General features: G+C 37.7%; 1 protein-coding gene across 1 annotated transcript in view; it reads right to left on the reverse strand.

Annotated features, from left to right (window-relative positions):
- The window catches only part of fah (fumarylacetoacetate hydrolase (fumarylacetoacetase)), a 28,191-nt gene extending 9,772 nt beyond the window's left edge, over nt 1-18,419 (reverse strand). The window contains 8 exon segments of the mRNA XM_046857632.1: nt 720-819; nt 2,703-2,755; nt 6,992-7,089; nt 16,255-16,345; nt 16,903-16,952; nt 17,660-17,781; nt 17,891-18,001; nt 18,082-18,419. Of these exon segments, the coding sequence (XP_046713588.1) occupies nt 720-819; nt 2,703-2,755; nt 6,992-7,089; nt 16,255-16,345; nt 16,903-16,952; nt 17,660-17,781; nt 17,891-18,001; nt 18,082-18,246 (790 nt within the window). The 5' untranslated portion in view covers nt 18,247-18,419.

Raw genomic sequence — 18,419 nt, forward strand, 5'->3', positions numbered from 1 at the left:
GTTCATACACTCACCAGCCATTTTATTAGGAACACCTCTGTTCTAAAAGGTAACACGCCGACTTTTCTACTCACCACAGTTGTAAAGAGTGGCTATTTCAGTGATCATAGCCTTTCTGCTTATATGATTTCTGTTGCAACTGGAGTTAGCGAGCTATCCCTTGACCCTGACTCAACGGCTTGTATCTAAACAGTAGCCTACCAAGAAAGTCATTGTTCACTGTCTTCCTCCTTTGTTTCACAACTATTTCTCTTGAGAGTTTTTCTTTTGGCATCGTCGTGCGTTTAAAAAAAACTTTTTTTCTCCCGATGCCGTGCAGCTTAGAACACAGGTGAGGTGCGTTTTTTCGTTTCCGTTCGGAAATTTCATTGGTCTAATGTTATGGGTTAATTTTTTTGGCTTGAAGTTTGTGAAACCGGGAAAACCCAGGAAAAATTCATAAATAAGCCGCTTCGTTGTTTAAGCCGCGGGAAAAAAGTTGCGGCTCATAGTCCGAAAAATACGGTATTCTCCTCCGACCTTTCTAGCATTCAAAGTGTATATTATCTTGTATCTACTGTCCAGTACTATTCATGTAAGCAGCTATACATACAGTGTACAGCAGGTCATTAATTATTCATGCCATGTTACAATTCAATAGGAATTCTAGTACCATGACTGACCAGATATTAGTTGGATGACTTAATAGGTACTTCATGGAAAGAAGGAGAAAAACTCACCGCTCCAGTCGTTCATCAGCACCATACCAAAGATGTGTTCATGTGCTTTCTCTATTGGTATTGGCTCTCCTAGTCTGTTCCCAGGACCCACAAAGAATGCCTACAAAGCACACACCCAAACACATGTTACAAGGCTTACAACAAGAAAGCGTGATGCAAATTTTGTTTATTTGCTTTGCAAATAATAAGCTAGTAAGAGAAGGAAATGACCAATAGAGCAGCCTCACATTTTAAAATATTAACTAATGAAGAGAAAAGTCACTTATTCAACTATATATTATGTTTCATTTATACCATTCTTAATTATGATTGACCTGAAGGCATTGATTAATTTCCTGACAAGAAAGCCTGTTTCCTGAAAAGTATCCCTGGTAAAACACAGGTATATTAATGCATCAATTTATATATATATATATATATATATATATATATATATATATATATATATATATACACACACAGTACAGACCAAAAGTTTGGACACACCTTCTCATTCAAAGAGTTTTCTTTATTTTCATGACTATGAAAATTGTAGATTCACACTGAAGGCATCAAGGGCTATTTGACCAAGAAGGAGAGTGATGGGGTGCTGCGCCAGATGACCTGGCCTCCACAGTCACCGGACCTGAACCCAATCCAGATGGTTTAGGGGTGAGCTGGACCACAGAGTGAAGGCAAAAGGGCCAACAAGTGCCAAGCATCTCTCGGGGAACTCCTTCAAGACTGTTGGAAGACCATTTCAGGTGACTACCTCTTGAAGCTCATCAAGAGAATGCCAAGAGTGTGCAAAGCAGTAATCAAAGCAAAAGGTGGCTACTTTAAGGAACCTAGAATATGACATTTTTCAGTTGTTTCACACTTTTTGTTATGTATATCATTCCATATATAATTCCACATGTGTTTATTCATAGTTTCGATGCCTTTAGTGTGAATCTACAATTTTCATAGTCATGAAAATAAAGAAAACTCTTTGAATGAGAAGGTGTGTCCAAACTTTTGGTCTGTACTGTATATATATATATATATATATATATATATATATATATATATATATATATATATATATATATATATATATATATGGCTTTAAATAGTAACAACTCATAGGCCTTGGCCAATAACTCTTTATATAATATAAGCCTTTCAATAAACAGAGACACACAAACACACACACAAAAAAAATCAATAAATAAAATAGATTAATCAGTAAACAAACAAACTGCTAATATTGAACTACAAAAAATGTATACTAATTATTCATGTGAAGCTTTCTGTAGGGATAAGTTCATACTGATTTATTGAAAAGGCTTCATTCAGGATTAGTGTTTTGATTTAAAGCTAATACTTTACATTTTCTATTGCAGGGAATGTTATCAGCGAGGCCGAATTTGCTCTCTGTGCTTTCTCATTTATTTGACGAGCTGGATTGTTCCATCTTATCAGCTTTAAGAGCTTTAAGAGAGATCGGGGAGGGAATGACTTTATAGCCGTTATAATGAAAGTGACAACTTTTATGGATGTCCAAAGAATGTGAGAATAAATGAAGCAAAAGTTTAACTTTTTTTTACGAAGAAAAATGAACCGTTGGAAAAGTGATGTGTTGTAAATCATGAGATGTGTTCATTGGAAACGAATCAACTACAGGCTTGATTATTTTTCTATGAACGCATGTCCAGACACATTTCTGAAATAGAATGGCAAGCGTTATAAAAAGAAAAAAATTGTCAAAGGTTTAATTTTGCATTCATTTTTAAATTTGTGTTTTTTTATCATAAAATATATTTTATTCTATGAAGACTACATTAAAATGAGCAAGAAATCAGCAAAAAAAATATATTTACTATAAAAAAAATTGATTTTTATTTATTTTTAATACTAAAAAACTAAATTGTATCTCAGAGTAAAAGAATCGCTCTGAAAGCCATTCAGAAAAGTTTCTTCACTAGGTATAAATCTCAGTAGCTCGCACACAAGCACCCTCACCATTTCCAGCTCAATGTCCAGCTGCTTTGATGGCCCAAACACAGGAGGTTTGGCTGGAATACACACAAGAAAAATAGTAAGTAGGAGGAATTAAAAAGATTAGTTGAGTAGACAGTAGATCTCCAGTACATTAACGATCATCAGGGGAAATCTGTGCTTCCTTCAATCAACCTGTGAAACGTTAGGACACTTCTAATGGTCAGCACAATGGACCGTATAACAAAGTATGATCAAAGGCAAGTATTGTGGGATGTAATGAGTGGAATCCCCTTAGAAACCTCCTTGATGTGTTCTGAGAGAATGTGCGTTTGATTTTTGTGATGAATCAGTGTCTTGTGGCTGCAGAGTGACAATGCTGCCAGTTAAAGCCTATTGATGTGGCTGCTGAGAGAATCTGCTGCCTCAGAGAAGGTAAAATCAAGTACAAAAGTCATAACCTTCTATTATGACTACAGTCAGCTTTGTTTATTAGCAATCTTCGAATATTCACCGTAATTTCCGGACTATTAAGTGCGCCAAAATCCCACTGAATTTGACAAAGATTTTTATTTTGAACATAAATACGCTGCACCTGTCTAAACGAAAGACGGTGTCTGTTACACGGCTTGTATCTAAACAGTAGCCATTGTTCACTGTCTTCCTCCTTCCTTTCACAACAATTTCTCTCGGGAGTTTATCTTTTGGCATCGTCGTGAATCTTTTCTCCCGATGTTGTGCAGCTCAGAACACAGGTGAAGTGCGTTTTTTCATGCTCGGTTGTTTTCAGCGTGACGAATGATTCGCATTTCCTGTTGACAGTCCGAGTGAGCGGCAGGTCAAATGTCAGAGGAACCTCATCCATATTTATGATGTGGTGCGGCCCGATTTAGTGGGAGCGCATCTGATTTAATATAAAGAGTTTCATTGGTTCACCTGAACCTGTTCGGCAATTTCATTGGTCTAATGTTACGGGGCTCAGTTTTTTGGCTTGAAGCTTGTGAAACCAGGAAAAACCCAGGAAAAATCCATAAATTAGCCGCTTCATTGTTTAAGCCGCGAGGTTCAAAGAGTGGGAAAAAGTAGCGGCTTATAGTCTGGAAAATATGGTACATTTTAAATCAGTCCATATAAGTTAGTACCTCTTTCTCTTTATAATTACACACACACACACACACACACACACACACACACACATATATATATATATATACACACACACACACACACACACACACACACATACATACATACATATTTATATATACATATGTATATGTATATATAAATACAGTCGAACCCACTTATCTCGACCTCGGTTAACTCGCCAACCCTATTAAGTCGACGTTTTTGAAGTGGAACCGCCAAATTCTCGCTTTGTCTTAGCATTTTTTAATCGGTTATGTCGATTTTTTTATGTCTCCGAACCCTAATATCTCCAGCACAAGAGGGGGCAAATTTGTCACTTAACGTTGGTTATGTCAGGAATCCCCCTGCCACGCCCCCTTCGGCGGCGGCATTCCCCGAAGCACCCTGCTTCGGAGCTCGTCGCAGTCCTGCTGATCACACACACCTGATTCTCATTCACTCACTCATCCCATCTCCTATTTAAGCCCCTCACCTCCACACACTCGCGGTCCGTTATTATTTGTGCATGATCGTATGCGTTGGTTCATTGCGGTCTGTGTAATCGCGTATACGTATCCCGCTACGTACCCTTCTTCTCGGACTCCGCATTCTCTAAACAATGGGCGTAAATCCCAAGGGGGACGGAGGGGACATGTAAAAAAAAAAAAAATTATTTAAAAAAATCGCACTCTCTATTATATGTATTCTTCATTATATGAAAAATATATGTATTAATACCTAACATAATTGTGTAAGTAGAATCAACCTGCCCTTCCTCACAGTGGTTTGACCCACTGCCTGCTTTCCCAGTTCATCTCACCTACTCTACACACACGAGTCAGGTGTGTGGCTGCGGCTCAATTAATGTTCAACTCCATTAACTAGGGTATTTTATTCACTTTAAATAAAGCGATTCTCTTTAATGTAGTTGATGCAGACTTATTAATAAATTAGTTGCGGCAAAAATGCTGATTACCGATGTAATTTACCATAAATCTGCTATATTAGTGATTAAAATATGACTTATCTAGTGAACGTTAGCTTGTTTACAATAGCTTGTAGCATAGTGCACTGACACTAACACACCAAAGCCGTTTCACATGCAGTGTTTTATTTGGGACGACTTGGCATAATGTTAATTTAACATTAACGGCCACAATTAGCATATTGTTTAGCTGTGCATTTACTAAATAAGCACTGTGCTACGAACTGACCCCACTGTATTTTTTGTATAATCAATTTCTATTCTGTTCTTAAGTGTCTTAATTTGTAAATAAAATGTTAAACCTTTTTTTTTTTTAATTCCTTGTTTTTATTGTTGTGATTATTTTTTTTATGATAGTTTTACTTTATTTATGTAAAGTTTGAATTACCATTGTAATTGACGCAGTCTCCATGCTACAATAATAACGATAGAAACCACGTTTTTCACTGTGGGGACACTGTGTCTTTATACTGTAAGAACAATTTGACTGTATTATTTGTGTCCCCCTTCAAAAATTGCTCATGAGAAATTTTATATTTATTGTCCCCCCCTACTGTTAAATGAAATTTACGCCCATTCTCTCAACGGCACCCGGATTACCCCGATCCTGCTGTTTTCCATGTTCACGCTGTCCGCACCACGTTTATCCGTTGCTGCCCAGCGCTGCGCTTTCCATAACGCGGATCCGTGGATTCTCTACACGAACTGTCTCTGCTTTCACAGAACTTCGTGGACCGCGCTCCACTGGATATTACTGCTTCGCTACAAGTATTGGTGGATTATCTCCTGAGTATTCTCAATAAATTTGTTTGCGCATGACCAATCAAACAAATCGCGGCAACGCTGTTGTGTAAAAAAACCTCCAAAAACACGTGCATGCACATTCTCATTTAATAACGCACATCATGTACATAAAGAAATTTCAAGCACGTTATTGCCGCCATATTGGTTTTCGTTTATCTCGATCATCGGTTATCTCTACGCTTTTTGCCGTCCCCTAGGCCGGCGACATTATATATATATATATATATATATATATATATATATATATATATATATATATATATATATATATACATACACACACACACACACACACACACAGTAGCTATTTTGACAATAATGGCTGTATTATAATTATTTTTTAGAGGACAGTAAATCTGTATTGCTATACAAGATGCACATTGACTACTCTACATTATATAAAATTTTCATTTCTATAGTATTGTCCCTTTAGAAGATTTAGTAAAATAGTTGCTAAACAACATGGACTGAGAACTACAATGAGCACCGGAATGTAAGATTATAAGTAATGTCCTTCCTACAGTCGTACACAGTCAGTTGAGATTATGGAACCAGGAGCTACTGAGCAACTCATAAAATAGCTCAACATTTGAGATTATCAAAGATCCAACACCAACTTCTCCATGCCTTCAAACACTTAAAGAGGCCCAATGTCCAAAGACTACATGAAGTTGAATCCAAATGTAGCTAATACGTCTCTAGATGGTTCGGGATGTTTGCGGGCTCAGCATCTACTTCTATAAAGGTCCATACTCTTCATGAGATGGGAAGTGACTGAAGCTCGCAGAACCTCAAGACGCCAGTTTTTTATTGTTTGAATGATTTATAATCACACTTTTGATATCACCCAGATGAGGATGGGTTCCCCTTTTGAGTCTGGTTACTCTCAAGGTTTCTTCCTCATAACATCCAAGGAATCTTAGCAAAGGTGAACTTACTTTTGTGAGATACTGTGTGTACTATATATATTATAGAAATTAAAATTAGCTCGAGTGCGCTCGTGGAGCTTATTGCTTATTCAGCCACAAGAACATTAGTAAAGTCAGGTACTGATACAAGATAATGAGACTGGGATGCATTAAGCATCCTAATTTATTCCAGTGGGGCATTGTCATGGGGACATTGTCAGGTGAAGGGAAGATTTAATGCTAACTCATTAAATAACATCATATACAATTGTTATTATTATTATTAATTGTGTGCCCCAACTTTAGGGTGGATCCACATATGTCTGCGAATGCTTTTGCATTTTGTTTGGTGAGGGTGACAAACAGCTTTACACAGAATTTGAACATTGAGTGAAGATAATATAAATATACACTGAAACTCTGTGTGTGTGTGTGTGTGTGTGTGTGTGTGTGTGTGTGTGTGTGTGTGTGTGTGTGTGTGTGATTACTTGGGTCTGGCCTCATCTGGCCTTGAGGTCTTCTAATTGGAGTTTCTGAGATGACCACAGAGGAAGCTCGGCCATGGTAGCCAACAGGCAGCCTCAGCCTGAGGAGATGAAACAGCATCACGGTCAGTCCATCCATTTGCTACATTAAGCCACACATTCACTATCAGTCTATTTGACCTTATATCTATCACTCCTAATAGTTCAAGGAACAGGGCCATGCACTCTAATACACTCTCTCCCTCCATCTGTTGCAATCTTTCTTTTAGCATTAGAAAGCAATGAATATTGTGGCAGATTTACAGAATCCAGCTTTTTCCTGAGGCTCAAGGGATCTGTCAGGTTTTGTACAAACACTTTCAATAATAAAGAAAACAGTATTGTGGACATCCAGAAGTCAATAGAAGACAGAAATTATTACAAGTGTTATCAGTGATTGCAGATGATCATAAGGTACTTTGTAAGAACAAAGTCACAATGACTCTACATTCCCATATATGGTTTTTGAAAGCCACTTGAATTTGTCACATTTAATACTCTTAAACAGAAAGTAGATTTGTGAGATATTCTTTGTACTGCTTCAGGCTCTAGCATCTTCCTGCTTTGTAAATCAAGCACACCGACATGTCAGTGCTAACTTACCGTATTTTCCAGACTATAAGCCGCTACTTTTTTCCCACGCTTTGAACCCTTAACGCTTAAACAACGAAGCAGCTAATTTATGGATTTTTCCTGGGTTTTTCCCGGTTTCACAAGCTTCATGCCAAAAAACATTAGACCAATGAAACTGCCGAACGGGTTCAGGTGAACCAATAAAATTCTTTATATTAAATCAGATGCGCTCCCCCTGAATCGGGCCGCACCACATCATAAATATGGATGAGGTTCCTCTGACGTCTGACCTGCCGCTCACTCGGACTGTCTACACGAAATGCGAATCATTCGTCACGCTGAAAACAACCGGGCATAAAAAAACGCACTTCACCTGTGTTCTGTGCTGCATGGCATCGGGAGAGAAGCTTCACCGATGGTGATTTTTAAACACACGACGATGCCAAAAGAAAAACTCGTCAAAAAGAAATTGTTGTGAAAGGAAGGAGGAAGACAGTAAACAATGACTTTCTTGGTAGGCTACTGTTTAGATACAAGTCATGTTACAGACACTGTCTTTAATTAAAGCCTGTGTAAAGTTTATTAGTTTCAATGTAGACACCTGTGGCTTATAGACAGGTGCGGCGTATTTATGTTCAAAATAAAAATCTTTGTAAAATTCAGTTGGTGCGGCTTATATTTGGGTGCGCTTAATAGTCCGGAAATTACGGTAATTAGCATAGAAAATTTGCAAAAGCATGTTGTTGGTACATCTTGATATATATATTCCAAATAAAAAAATGATTGTATTATACAATTTCTGGTAGAAATCAGATCAAATTAGTACTGAACTGAACTGAGCATGGATCACTCATTACTATGCTAGAGTTTCAAGAACACTTGTGCTACTTGACTGAACTTAGACAGTGTAAAAACATTTATACAAAAAGAACATATAAAGTGGTGTTTGAAACTTTGTGAAACCTTTAGATTTTACTATATTTCTGCATAAACACCTAAAATCCTAAAACGTCATCAGATTTTCATACCAACGCTCAAATTAACAAAGTTAAACAAAATTACACTTAGCCACTTATTTACTGATTAAAAAATGATCCAATTTTACATTGGTAGATGTTTGCAAACTTTCACTTTCTTTATCTGGTGTGATGTGTTGAAGCAATAACTGCAATTATATGTTTCTGGTAACTGTTGATCAGTCTTGCACGCCATCTTGGAAGAATTTTAGCAAATTCATTCGTACAGAAACGCTTCAACTCTAAGGTGTTGGTGAGTTTCCTAATATGACCTGCTTGCTTTAGGGTCTTACACAACATTACCTTTAGTGATTTACATTAATGGGATTTGGCAGATGCACTTATCCAGGCGACTTACAATGACCTTATACTTATAGTGGCAGCCTGGTGGTGGTGGTGGCGGCACAAGTTTTTTAATTAAACCAAAATGTTCTATTTTGGTCTTATCTCTCTACAAAAGAAAATTCCAATAGCCTTCGGGATTACCCATGTCATTAGTAATCTTCTGCCAGACAGCAATATACTTTTAGCTGTGCCATGGCTTTATTTTGTAATTGTTGTCCAGTGTTTTCCTGATGGTGGACTCATGAACCATAACATTTAAGAGAGGCCTTTAGTTGCTACAACAGTTTCTTCTGGAGTATTATGTCTTGTTCTTAAAGTGAATTTCCATGGTTGACCACTTGGGAAACATGGAATGGTCCTCAGAATTTTCTTGCATTTTGTAAAAATCTTATTGGTCGAATCCAAACTCTTTAGAGATGGCTTTGTAACCTTCTGCGTTTCAAATATCAGACTGTGATAGACCCACATTCTTTAAATAAAACTAATTTACAACTCATCATCATACTGAATGGAAACACTTGAATTTCATCTACAAATGAAACTCTCTTTTGCATTTTACATATATTTATTAATAGACAATATATGAATAACCAATATTGTGATAGAAAGGTATCTGCAAGAGTTACAGGGAAAGTTTGTAGGACTGTGGTGAGACCTGCGATGTTGTATAGTTTAGAGACGGTGGCATTGATTAAAAGACAGGAGGTGGAGCTGGAGGTAGCAGAGCTAAAGATGTTGAGGTTTTCGTTGGGAGTGACGATGATGGACAAGATTAGAAACAAGTTATTAGAGGGCATGTAGGACATTTTGGAGACAAGGAAAGGGAGGAGAGATTGAGATGGTTTGGACATGTGCAGAGGAGGGACATGGGTTATATCGGTAGGAGGATGCTGAGGATTGAGCCACCATGAAGGAGGAAAAGATGAAGACCAAGGAGGAGGTTTATGGATGTGGTGAGGGAAGACATGCAGGTAGTTATTTTGAAAGAGGCAGATGTAGAGGACAGAGGGGTATGGAGATGGATAATCTGCTGTGGCGACCCCAATGGGAGAAGGCGGAAGAAGAAGAAGAATAACCAATATAATGTATTTTGCATCATTCAATTGGGTTCTTGTTCCTTACTTTAAGGACTTGTGTGAAAATCTGACGATGTTTTAGGCTGTATTTAGGCATTAATGTAGAACATTTTAGAGGGTTTACAAACTTTAAAGCACCACAGTGTCTCCTGGCATACTGAGAAGCACGTTTTTGTTTTTCCTACCTAATGAAACATTGCACTTTAAAAAACACTCTAGCAGGTTTACTGCCCCCTGAGGGTTTTGGAACCCAAAAGTGACTGAAATTAGTTCAGTAACCTTTGTTCTGGCATCACTCCATAATTTTGCCTGTCTACATCAAATGACTGGAAAAAAGGGCTCTGGGGCTTGTAAATAACAAGAAAAAATGTTCCATTTTCCTGGGTATGAGTCACAGCAGGGTGACATTTTGTCACAGTGGGAAAATATGCATACACACACACACACACGCACACACAAGCACACACACACGCACAAAGCCGCAAGGATGTATAAACATTTTTATGTGAGGTGGAAACAGCTCTGAAGCTAACTGACATTGTTTTCAGAGCCCTGAAAATAGAGGATCCACGACCTGTCAACCTGAAACTGTAAACAAACTTTAATCTGACATAATATTTCATTAATTCAACTTAAGATATGTAACGCTAGTTATTACTCTACATGCGTTTACTCAAACAGCCTGTTTGCTTCAGAGGAGATACTGTTTATTAAGCGCAATCAATAAATTAAAACACATGCACACAATAATTAAACCAAAATCATGCGTGATCAGAGAGGTGAAGATAAGTAAAGGTTAGAAGAAGAAGTAACTAGGAAACAGGGGAAGGAGGAATCATGAGAACTGGAGGGTATAAACAGGTCAACTGTTGATTTAACATGGAGGTAAACCAAAAACAGAATGAGGGGCAGAGAAAACATGGGAATATGAATACTGGAAGGAAAACATAGGAAGGAACCCAACATCATGCTCAGGATCATGCCACATGCAGAAAGAGGGAAATGCGTGTCTGATGATCAGTTATTCATTTAAATGTGTTCAGGTATGTTTTAATTCATAACATTTAAAAAGAAATTCCTACACACAGTGCAGTTCGGCCCAGAAAGATCTGCTGCACTATATGGAGTTCATTTTATTAACACCTGTTAATACTTTTTACTCTAATATTCAGCACATTTATCGTGTTGATAGATGTGGGGTGTCAAATGTAAAGCTGAAAAAAAAAAAGAAGAAGAAGAAAAAAAAAAAAGAAATAATCTATCAAAATAATTAGATCATAAATCAAATAAGATATTAATGAGGAATTATGAGCTCAGACCAAATAATAATAAAATAAAACCGAGGTAACATACATACTAAAATAATGAAAACAGTGGTCCCCGGAACTCGCGGGGGGTCTTAAAACGTAACTGTGAATTTTGGACGCACCCTCTATGGTACCTTGGTGAATTCATCTAGACATTGTGGCAGTAAGTTGGTTCCTTTTTAATGTATACTCAACAGAAAATGTGAAGTTATAGACATTTAAAGATTTTTACGAAATTTGTTATTCCTAACGTTCCTGAACATTCGGTCCCACTGCGGATTCCTACAATTTTAAGATAATCCGCAACTTGCTGTTAGTCAGGTTCCAAACGAGAACCTGCGAATTTCCCGAGCCGCAAATTATCGGGGGTTGACTTTAATACAAATGACATGATATTATTACAATAATGGGTTAGAAAAGTAACACACTGTTTACACTAAATTAACAAGATATAATAAAAAAAAAACCTCACTTGAAATAACAAAATGTCATATTCAAATCAGCAAGTTATTAGGTCAAATATTAGTTGTTGTTTTTTTCTTTTGGTATTGTTACAATTTGCTGTTTAGGGCGTTTTTTGTAACAATATGATAGATCAATCACATTTTAAATCGTGGCTGAAAACATAAAAAAACACTTATTCTTGTTACTAAATTAATACATGATTCATATATTTGATCTTTTCGTTTTTTTCATGAATTATTTTCCATATATTAATCTTCATTTTATTATTTTATTCCTGTCAGTGTCTTTATGATGGAGAACGATACAGCAGTTGAAAGCTTAAAATGTCTCTGACCCCATCTAGAGGCTGGCTGCAGTACTGCTTCCATTGATTTTTTTAAACATTTGCTTCCAGCAAGTTGAGAACAACCTTCAATCTTTAACTATCCAGTCTGCACCCATGATGGTCTCAGATTCCTATTATTAGCTGACAGATGTGGAACTTGATATGGTTTTCTTTTTACTGTTGTTGCCCATCCACTTTAAGGTTCAATGTTTTGTGAATGCTGAAATCTTTTTTTCTTACTAAGTTTTTCTTGTCAAAAAGACATTTCCAACCACAGTATCGTTGTTCACAAAAATTCTTTTTGTCCTTTATTTTTTAATTTTTTCGCAGCATTATATATAAACTCCAGAAACAGTTGTATGTGTAATTCCTAGAAGATTTGGCATAAAAAAATCATTCCAGGGTTAAAGTCACCCAATTCTGATGTTTAATGTGAGGTAAAAACATTAACGGATGCTCTTAACCTGTGTATTCAGCATTTTATGCATTTTATGCATAAAAGGCATGGGATTAGCTTCCACTGTTATGTTGATGATACCCAGCTATATATCTAATTGAAACCAGACGATACAGCTCAATTGGCTCGGATAACTGAGTGTGTATTATTAAATTCTGATAAGATGGACATTTTGCTCACCGGTCCAAAAAAACAGTACACAAAAGTCCCAGCATTTTAACCTGCATTTAGAAGGATGTTCTGTAACTCCTAGTTCAGCAGTAAAAGACCTGGAAGTTGCTTCATATCAACCATACTACAAAAATAGTCTTCTTCCAACTTAAAAATATTGCTAAGCTAAGAAACGTGTCTATATCTGATGCAGAGAAGCTTGTCTATGCATTTATGACCTCCAGACTGGACTATTGTAATGCATTACTAAGTGTTTGTCCTGCATCATTAATAAACACGTTACATTTAGTCCAGAATGCAGCAGCCAGAGTTCTCACAAGGTCGAAAAAATATGACCATATAACCCCAATCTTATCATCCCTACACTGGCTTCCTGTTAAGTTTCGAATCTACTACAAACTACTGTCACTAACTTACAAGGCCATAAAAAGCTTTGGCTCCCATTTATCTTTCTAGTCTTCTAACATGCTACAATCCTTCACGCTCCTTGAGATCTCAAAACTCCGGACTTCTAGTAGTGCCTAGAATAGCAAAGTCCACTAAAGGTGGTAGAACATTTTCACATTTAGCTCCTAAACTTTGGAATTAGACATATAGCTCTGACTGACTCTAACTTAAATGAAGAAAAAGAATCTTTATTATATTCTCTTTCAATAGAGTTTTAGACTGATTGTATTCATAGTCTGTGTTCCGATGAAACATTTTAGAATGCATTTAATGACTGAGACCTTAAAGCACTTTTGTCACTCTGGATAAGACGATACATCGCTCTTTATTGGGGCGTCTGCAAATGCTATTAATTTAAATGTAAATAGAATTATCTATAATGCATCAATGTTACATTCAGTTGAAATATGAGCATTCTGGAAAATGTTATACATTCTTCTTCTTATTTCAGCTTCTCCCTTCAGGGGTCGCCACAGCGGATCATCTGTCTCCATACCCCTCTGTCCTCTACATCTGCCTATTTCAAACCAACTACCTGCATGTCTTCCCTCACCACATCCATAAACCTCCTCCTTGTTCTAACTCTTTTCCTCCTTCCTGGTGGATCCATCCTCAGAATTCTCCTACTGATATACCCCATGTCCCTCCTCTGCACATGTCCAAACCATCTCAATCTCGCCTACTTCACCTTGTCTCCAAAACATCCTACATGCGCTGTCCCTCTAATAAACTCATTTCTAATCCTGTCCATCCTCATCACTCCCAACGAAAACCTCAACATCTTCAGCTCTGCTACCTCCAGCTCCACCTCCTGTCTTTTACTCAATGCCACTGTCTCTAATCCATACAACATCACAGGTCTCACCACAGTCCTATAAACTTTCCCTTTCATTCTTGCAGACACTCTTCTATCACAAATCACTCCTGTCACTCTTCTTCACCCACTCCACCCTGCCTGCACTCTTTTCTTCACTTCTCTAACACACTCTCCATTACTTTGCACTGTTGACCCCAGCTACCTGAACTCCTCCCCCTTTACCACCTCTTCTCCCTGCAACTGAACCCCTCCACTGCCCTCCCTCTCATTCACACACATGTACTCTGTCTTACTCCTACTGACTTTTATTCCCCTTCTCTCCAGTGCGTACCTCCACCTCTCCAGGCTCTTCTCAACCTGCTTTCTACCTTTACCACAAATCACAATATCTGCAAATGTTATATACTCTATGGAAAAACCTGACCATAAGATTAACATTTGCTTTTTAAAAATCCCATGCCACATTTGATCCTATTTACAGGTATAATAACTAAAGGTTTTCCACAAGATTTTGGAGTGTGCTTGTGAAAATCATGTGCGTTAGTAAAGTTTAAGGTGAGCTGGGGTGCAGACAGTGTTCGAATTCATCCTGAAGGTGTTCAGTAAGATTGATGCCAGAGCTCGAGAGCAGGCCTGTCAAGATCTTCAACTCCAAACCATGTAAACTATATTTTCATGAAGTTCACTTTGTGCACAAGAGAAATGTCATGTTGGAACAGGTTTGAGTGTCCCAGTACAAGTGAAGGGAAAATTTTATTCTACCACATCCTGGGGGAAGAACCACAAAAGGAAAGCCCGGTATCTTACCGATTATACCGGTTATTTATGTTGAACAGTGCACAAGCCAACTGCAAAAAACTTATCAAGAGCTATCTAAGTAGCAGCCTGTCTCAGAAGTATTAAATGGATTGGCAATGCTGTACTGAGTTCATCCAGATGTAGGACTTGGAATTAAAGAAGATAATTGATAACAATGCTGAAAAGCAAGTAACTTAACTAGATTTGCTTTTATTTGGTTTTACAGCACAGTGATTGTTAAATCTTTAAAGTCAGGCTGCAGTAACAAAATATTGCAACGGGTACACTTGCCTTCGTTTCATCATCGGAGAAGATCATCGGAGTCCTTCTCCCCTCAATCACGGACATTTACACCACACTCTGCATCCGCAATGCCAATGGCATTGTGGACGAACCCACACGCCCCTCACACACACTCTTCACTCTACTACCATCAGGGAAGCGGTTCACAGATCACATCCAAACTGTGCAACAGCTTTTTCTATCAAGATATGAGACTCCTCAACATACAGAACTGAACTGGAACTAAAAGTCACACACACACTCACTCAACTGTGTGTTACTGAGCTTCTACAAATCTGAACTCAAACACACACTTAATACTCATTTCGAATCACACACATACATATCTTTAGTACCACCCATATTATACTATGATTTTATTCTAACTACATAACTTTGCATGCTGTTTTTGCACATTCATTTCACTGCTGCTGTTTTGCACAACATTTTGTGTTTATTTACTGTACACTCCTGTATACAGTCCTGTTTTGCACATTGTATTGTATACCATACAGTAGGTTTACTGGCGGCACTATTTTGTGTATTTGACCTACACTGTCTTGTGTTGTCTGTTTGCACTGTCTTTGTCTTGTACCGTTTGCACCGGGTTGCACACGATGCACTTTATGTGGCGAGGTCAGCTTTCTTTAGTGCTTAGCTCTGTGTTCTTGTAGCTCTGTGCTGTTTAATGGAGCACCAGGATTCTGGTTAAAATGACAATAAAATCTTCTCGACTTGTTTGTTTCTAAAATAACTTTTTGCTTAGTAGCAAAGCTTGTTTTACATTGCTATTATATTGTAGAAAGTACTTTTGATCATAAAAATGCCACCAGGCTACTGTCTGTTTACAGTATTAGTGACTTAGAAGTATACATCTACATACAGATTAAGTGAAAAGTCTGTGTATGGCCAAAATATAACGCTGCAGTTTAGATTCTTGAGAAAATGGTCATGTGGACGTAATGGAACTGAAATGAGAACTAATGAATACAGGTTGTACATCTCATTGGCTTATTCTTTTGTCGATTGAGTTTTTTTCTCCCCATTTGCTGTCTTGACTGGTTTTAAAGCTCAAATGCTATTAAATAAATAAAGCAGAGCAGAGCTTGCAGCTAATGTTTGCTGGTGATTACGTGTATGTTACACACCAGTTCGGCATCAGCGCATTCTCTTTGCCCCGGAACATGATTCCAACGTTCGTGGCATGGTCTCTGGATGAGTAGAAGTCAGTGTAATCGCCTGAGGAGTAAACAAATACAATCAAATACTCCAACTTTAAACAAAACATGTCACACTGACTTGCTGCACACAGATGGATGTAGACAGACAGACATCATAAAATCAACTAATCGGTAAGATACCAAATACTGAAAATGAGGGCTGTAGCAAATGTACAGAGCACTCATGTGGTCAACAGATGGCTGTTACATCTAAGAGGAAGTTTGTGCATTCAGACCTAATATACACTCCAGGCTTGTGCTAAAAATCTTACAGTAATACAACGGTAACCCTCCCATTTAAGCCCTTAACCCTTAACTGTTTAGTTGTATAAATAAGGTAACTGTTAGTTCATCTGGATAAGATCGTCTGCCAAATGCCATAAATGTCAATGATCTCATCTTGGGATTGAAATAACATCACTAGACCTAGCATTGGGAAAAGGGTAGGGTATATGAATAATATATATATATATATATATATATATATATATATATATATATATATATATATATATATATATATAATACTGTCTGAGTTATGATAATATAAGATGCTTGTTTTTGCCTTGCACTCACCAATCTCAGCTGGGAGATGCATCACTGCAACGCTCTGATCAACAAAAGCTCTGGAGAGAGAAAAACAGTGACTTAAGGGAAGAATTCAGAAGGACATTTTATGTCGTATACATGTTACATTAATGTGTAATATTAACACAAATAGCTCACTTAAGTGGCATTTAATGTTTCTGGTTAAGAGTTTCTAATGAATTCATTAAAGCAGAAAAAAGTTTAGTTTTTAATGAAAAGCCATTTTTTTATTGCATTATTGATTATTTGTATTTATTGGAATGTTTTGATGCACACTTGTGGCCAAAAATAACTTAAGCATAATCATTATGTCTGAACTCAAGAATGGGCACAAATGAAAGACAGACAGACAGACAGACAGACAGACAGACTGACCGACAGACAGATAGACAGACAGGCACACAGATAGACAGACAGACAGAGACATGGAGAGAGACAGTTTGATAGATTTATAGAGCGATAGACAGACAGATAGGCAGACATATATAAGCAGACACAGACAGATAGACAGACACAGACGGATAAATAGATAGACAGACGAACAGGCACACAGATAGACAGACAGACAGAGACATGGAGAGAGACAGTTTGATAGACAAATAGAGAGATAGACAGACACATATATAAACAGACACAGACAGATAGACTGACAGATAGACAGACAGAAAGATAGACATAATAGAAATTATTATTATTATTAAAGATGTTAATGTGTGTGTGTGTGTGTGTGTGTGTGTGTATTTACCTGCCCCTAAGCTCGTGATTGTCTCTCAGCCTCGGCTCGTCCGCGCGCAGCAGCGTCTGAAGAACCGCGCGCGCCTCTCTCCATGCACTCGAACCCAGAGCCATGAACGCGTTCAGAGTGGGCTACAAGACACACGCGCGCACACACACACACACAGAGACACGTAAACATCTTAAATACACTCTTATACGGAACACACATGCGCGATTAAACCTGTGTAGTAAATCCGACCTGATCGAACACATGCCGGTGCTGAGAGAGTTCCGGTCCGGTGAAGAGGTGTTTGATTGCGAACAGGTCCAAGATCTGATCTCCGATGGCCACTCCGATCCTCCTCCGAGCCTCAACATCCAACATCCAATATCATTTAATCACATCACAGAGTTTCATTGTACATAAAAACACATGCATTCCTTACTTACATTGTCTTTAGTGGAGAAAACTCCATAGGGGAGGTTGTGGAGAGAAAAGTCCGAGTTTTCTGTAACTTTTATAAAGGACATTTTGGATGTGCAGATCAACTCACGAGCACTTCTGAGAGAGAGCAGCAGTGTTAATAAAGCTTTCCAGATGTTGCCAGCAGCCATATGATGTTACCGCCTACTTATACAAAGTTGCCAGTTTGGACTACAAATTTCCAGACTGGCCACCGCTGATACCCTTTACACAATTTAAACCAAACCATAAAATATTTCCTGAGTAATTATATATAGAATCACACCAGCCAGAGATCATTCACCCATCTGTAGTTGTAAAATAA

This window comes from Silurus meridionalis, chromosome 9 (genome assembly GCF_014805685.1).
Source record: "Silurus meridionalis isolate SWU-2019-XX chromosome 9, ASM1480568v1, whole genome shotgun sequence".
Lineage (NCBI taxonomy): Eukaryota > Metazoa > Chordata > Actinopteri > Siluriformes > Siluridae > Silurus > Silurus meridionalis.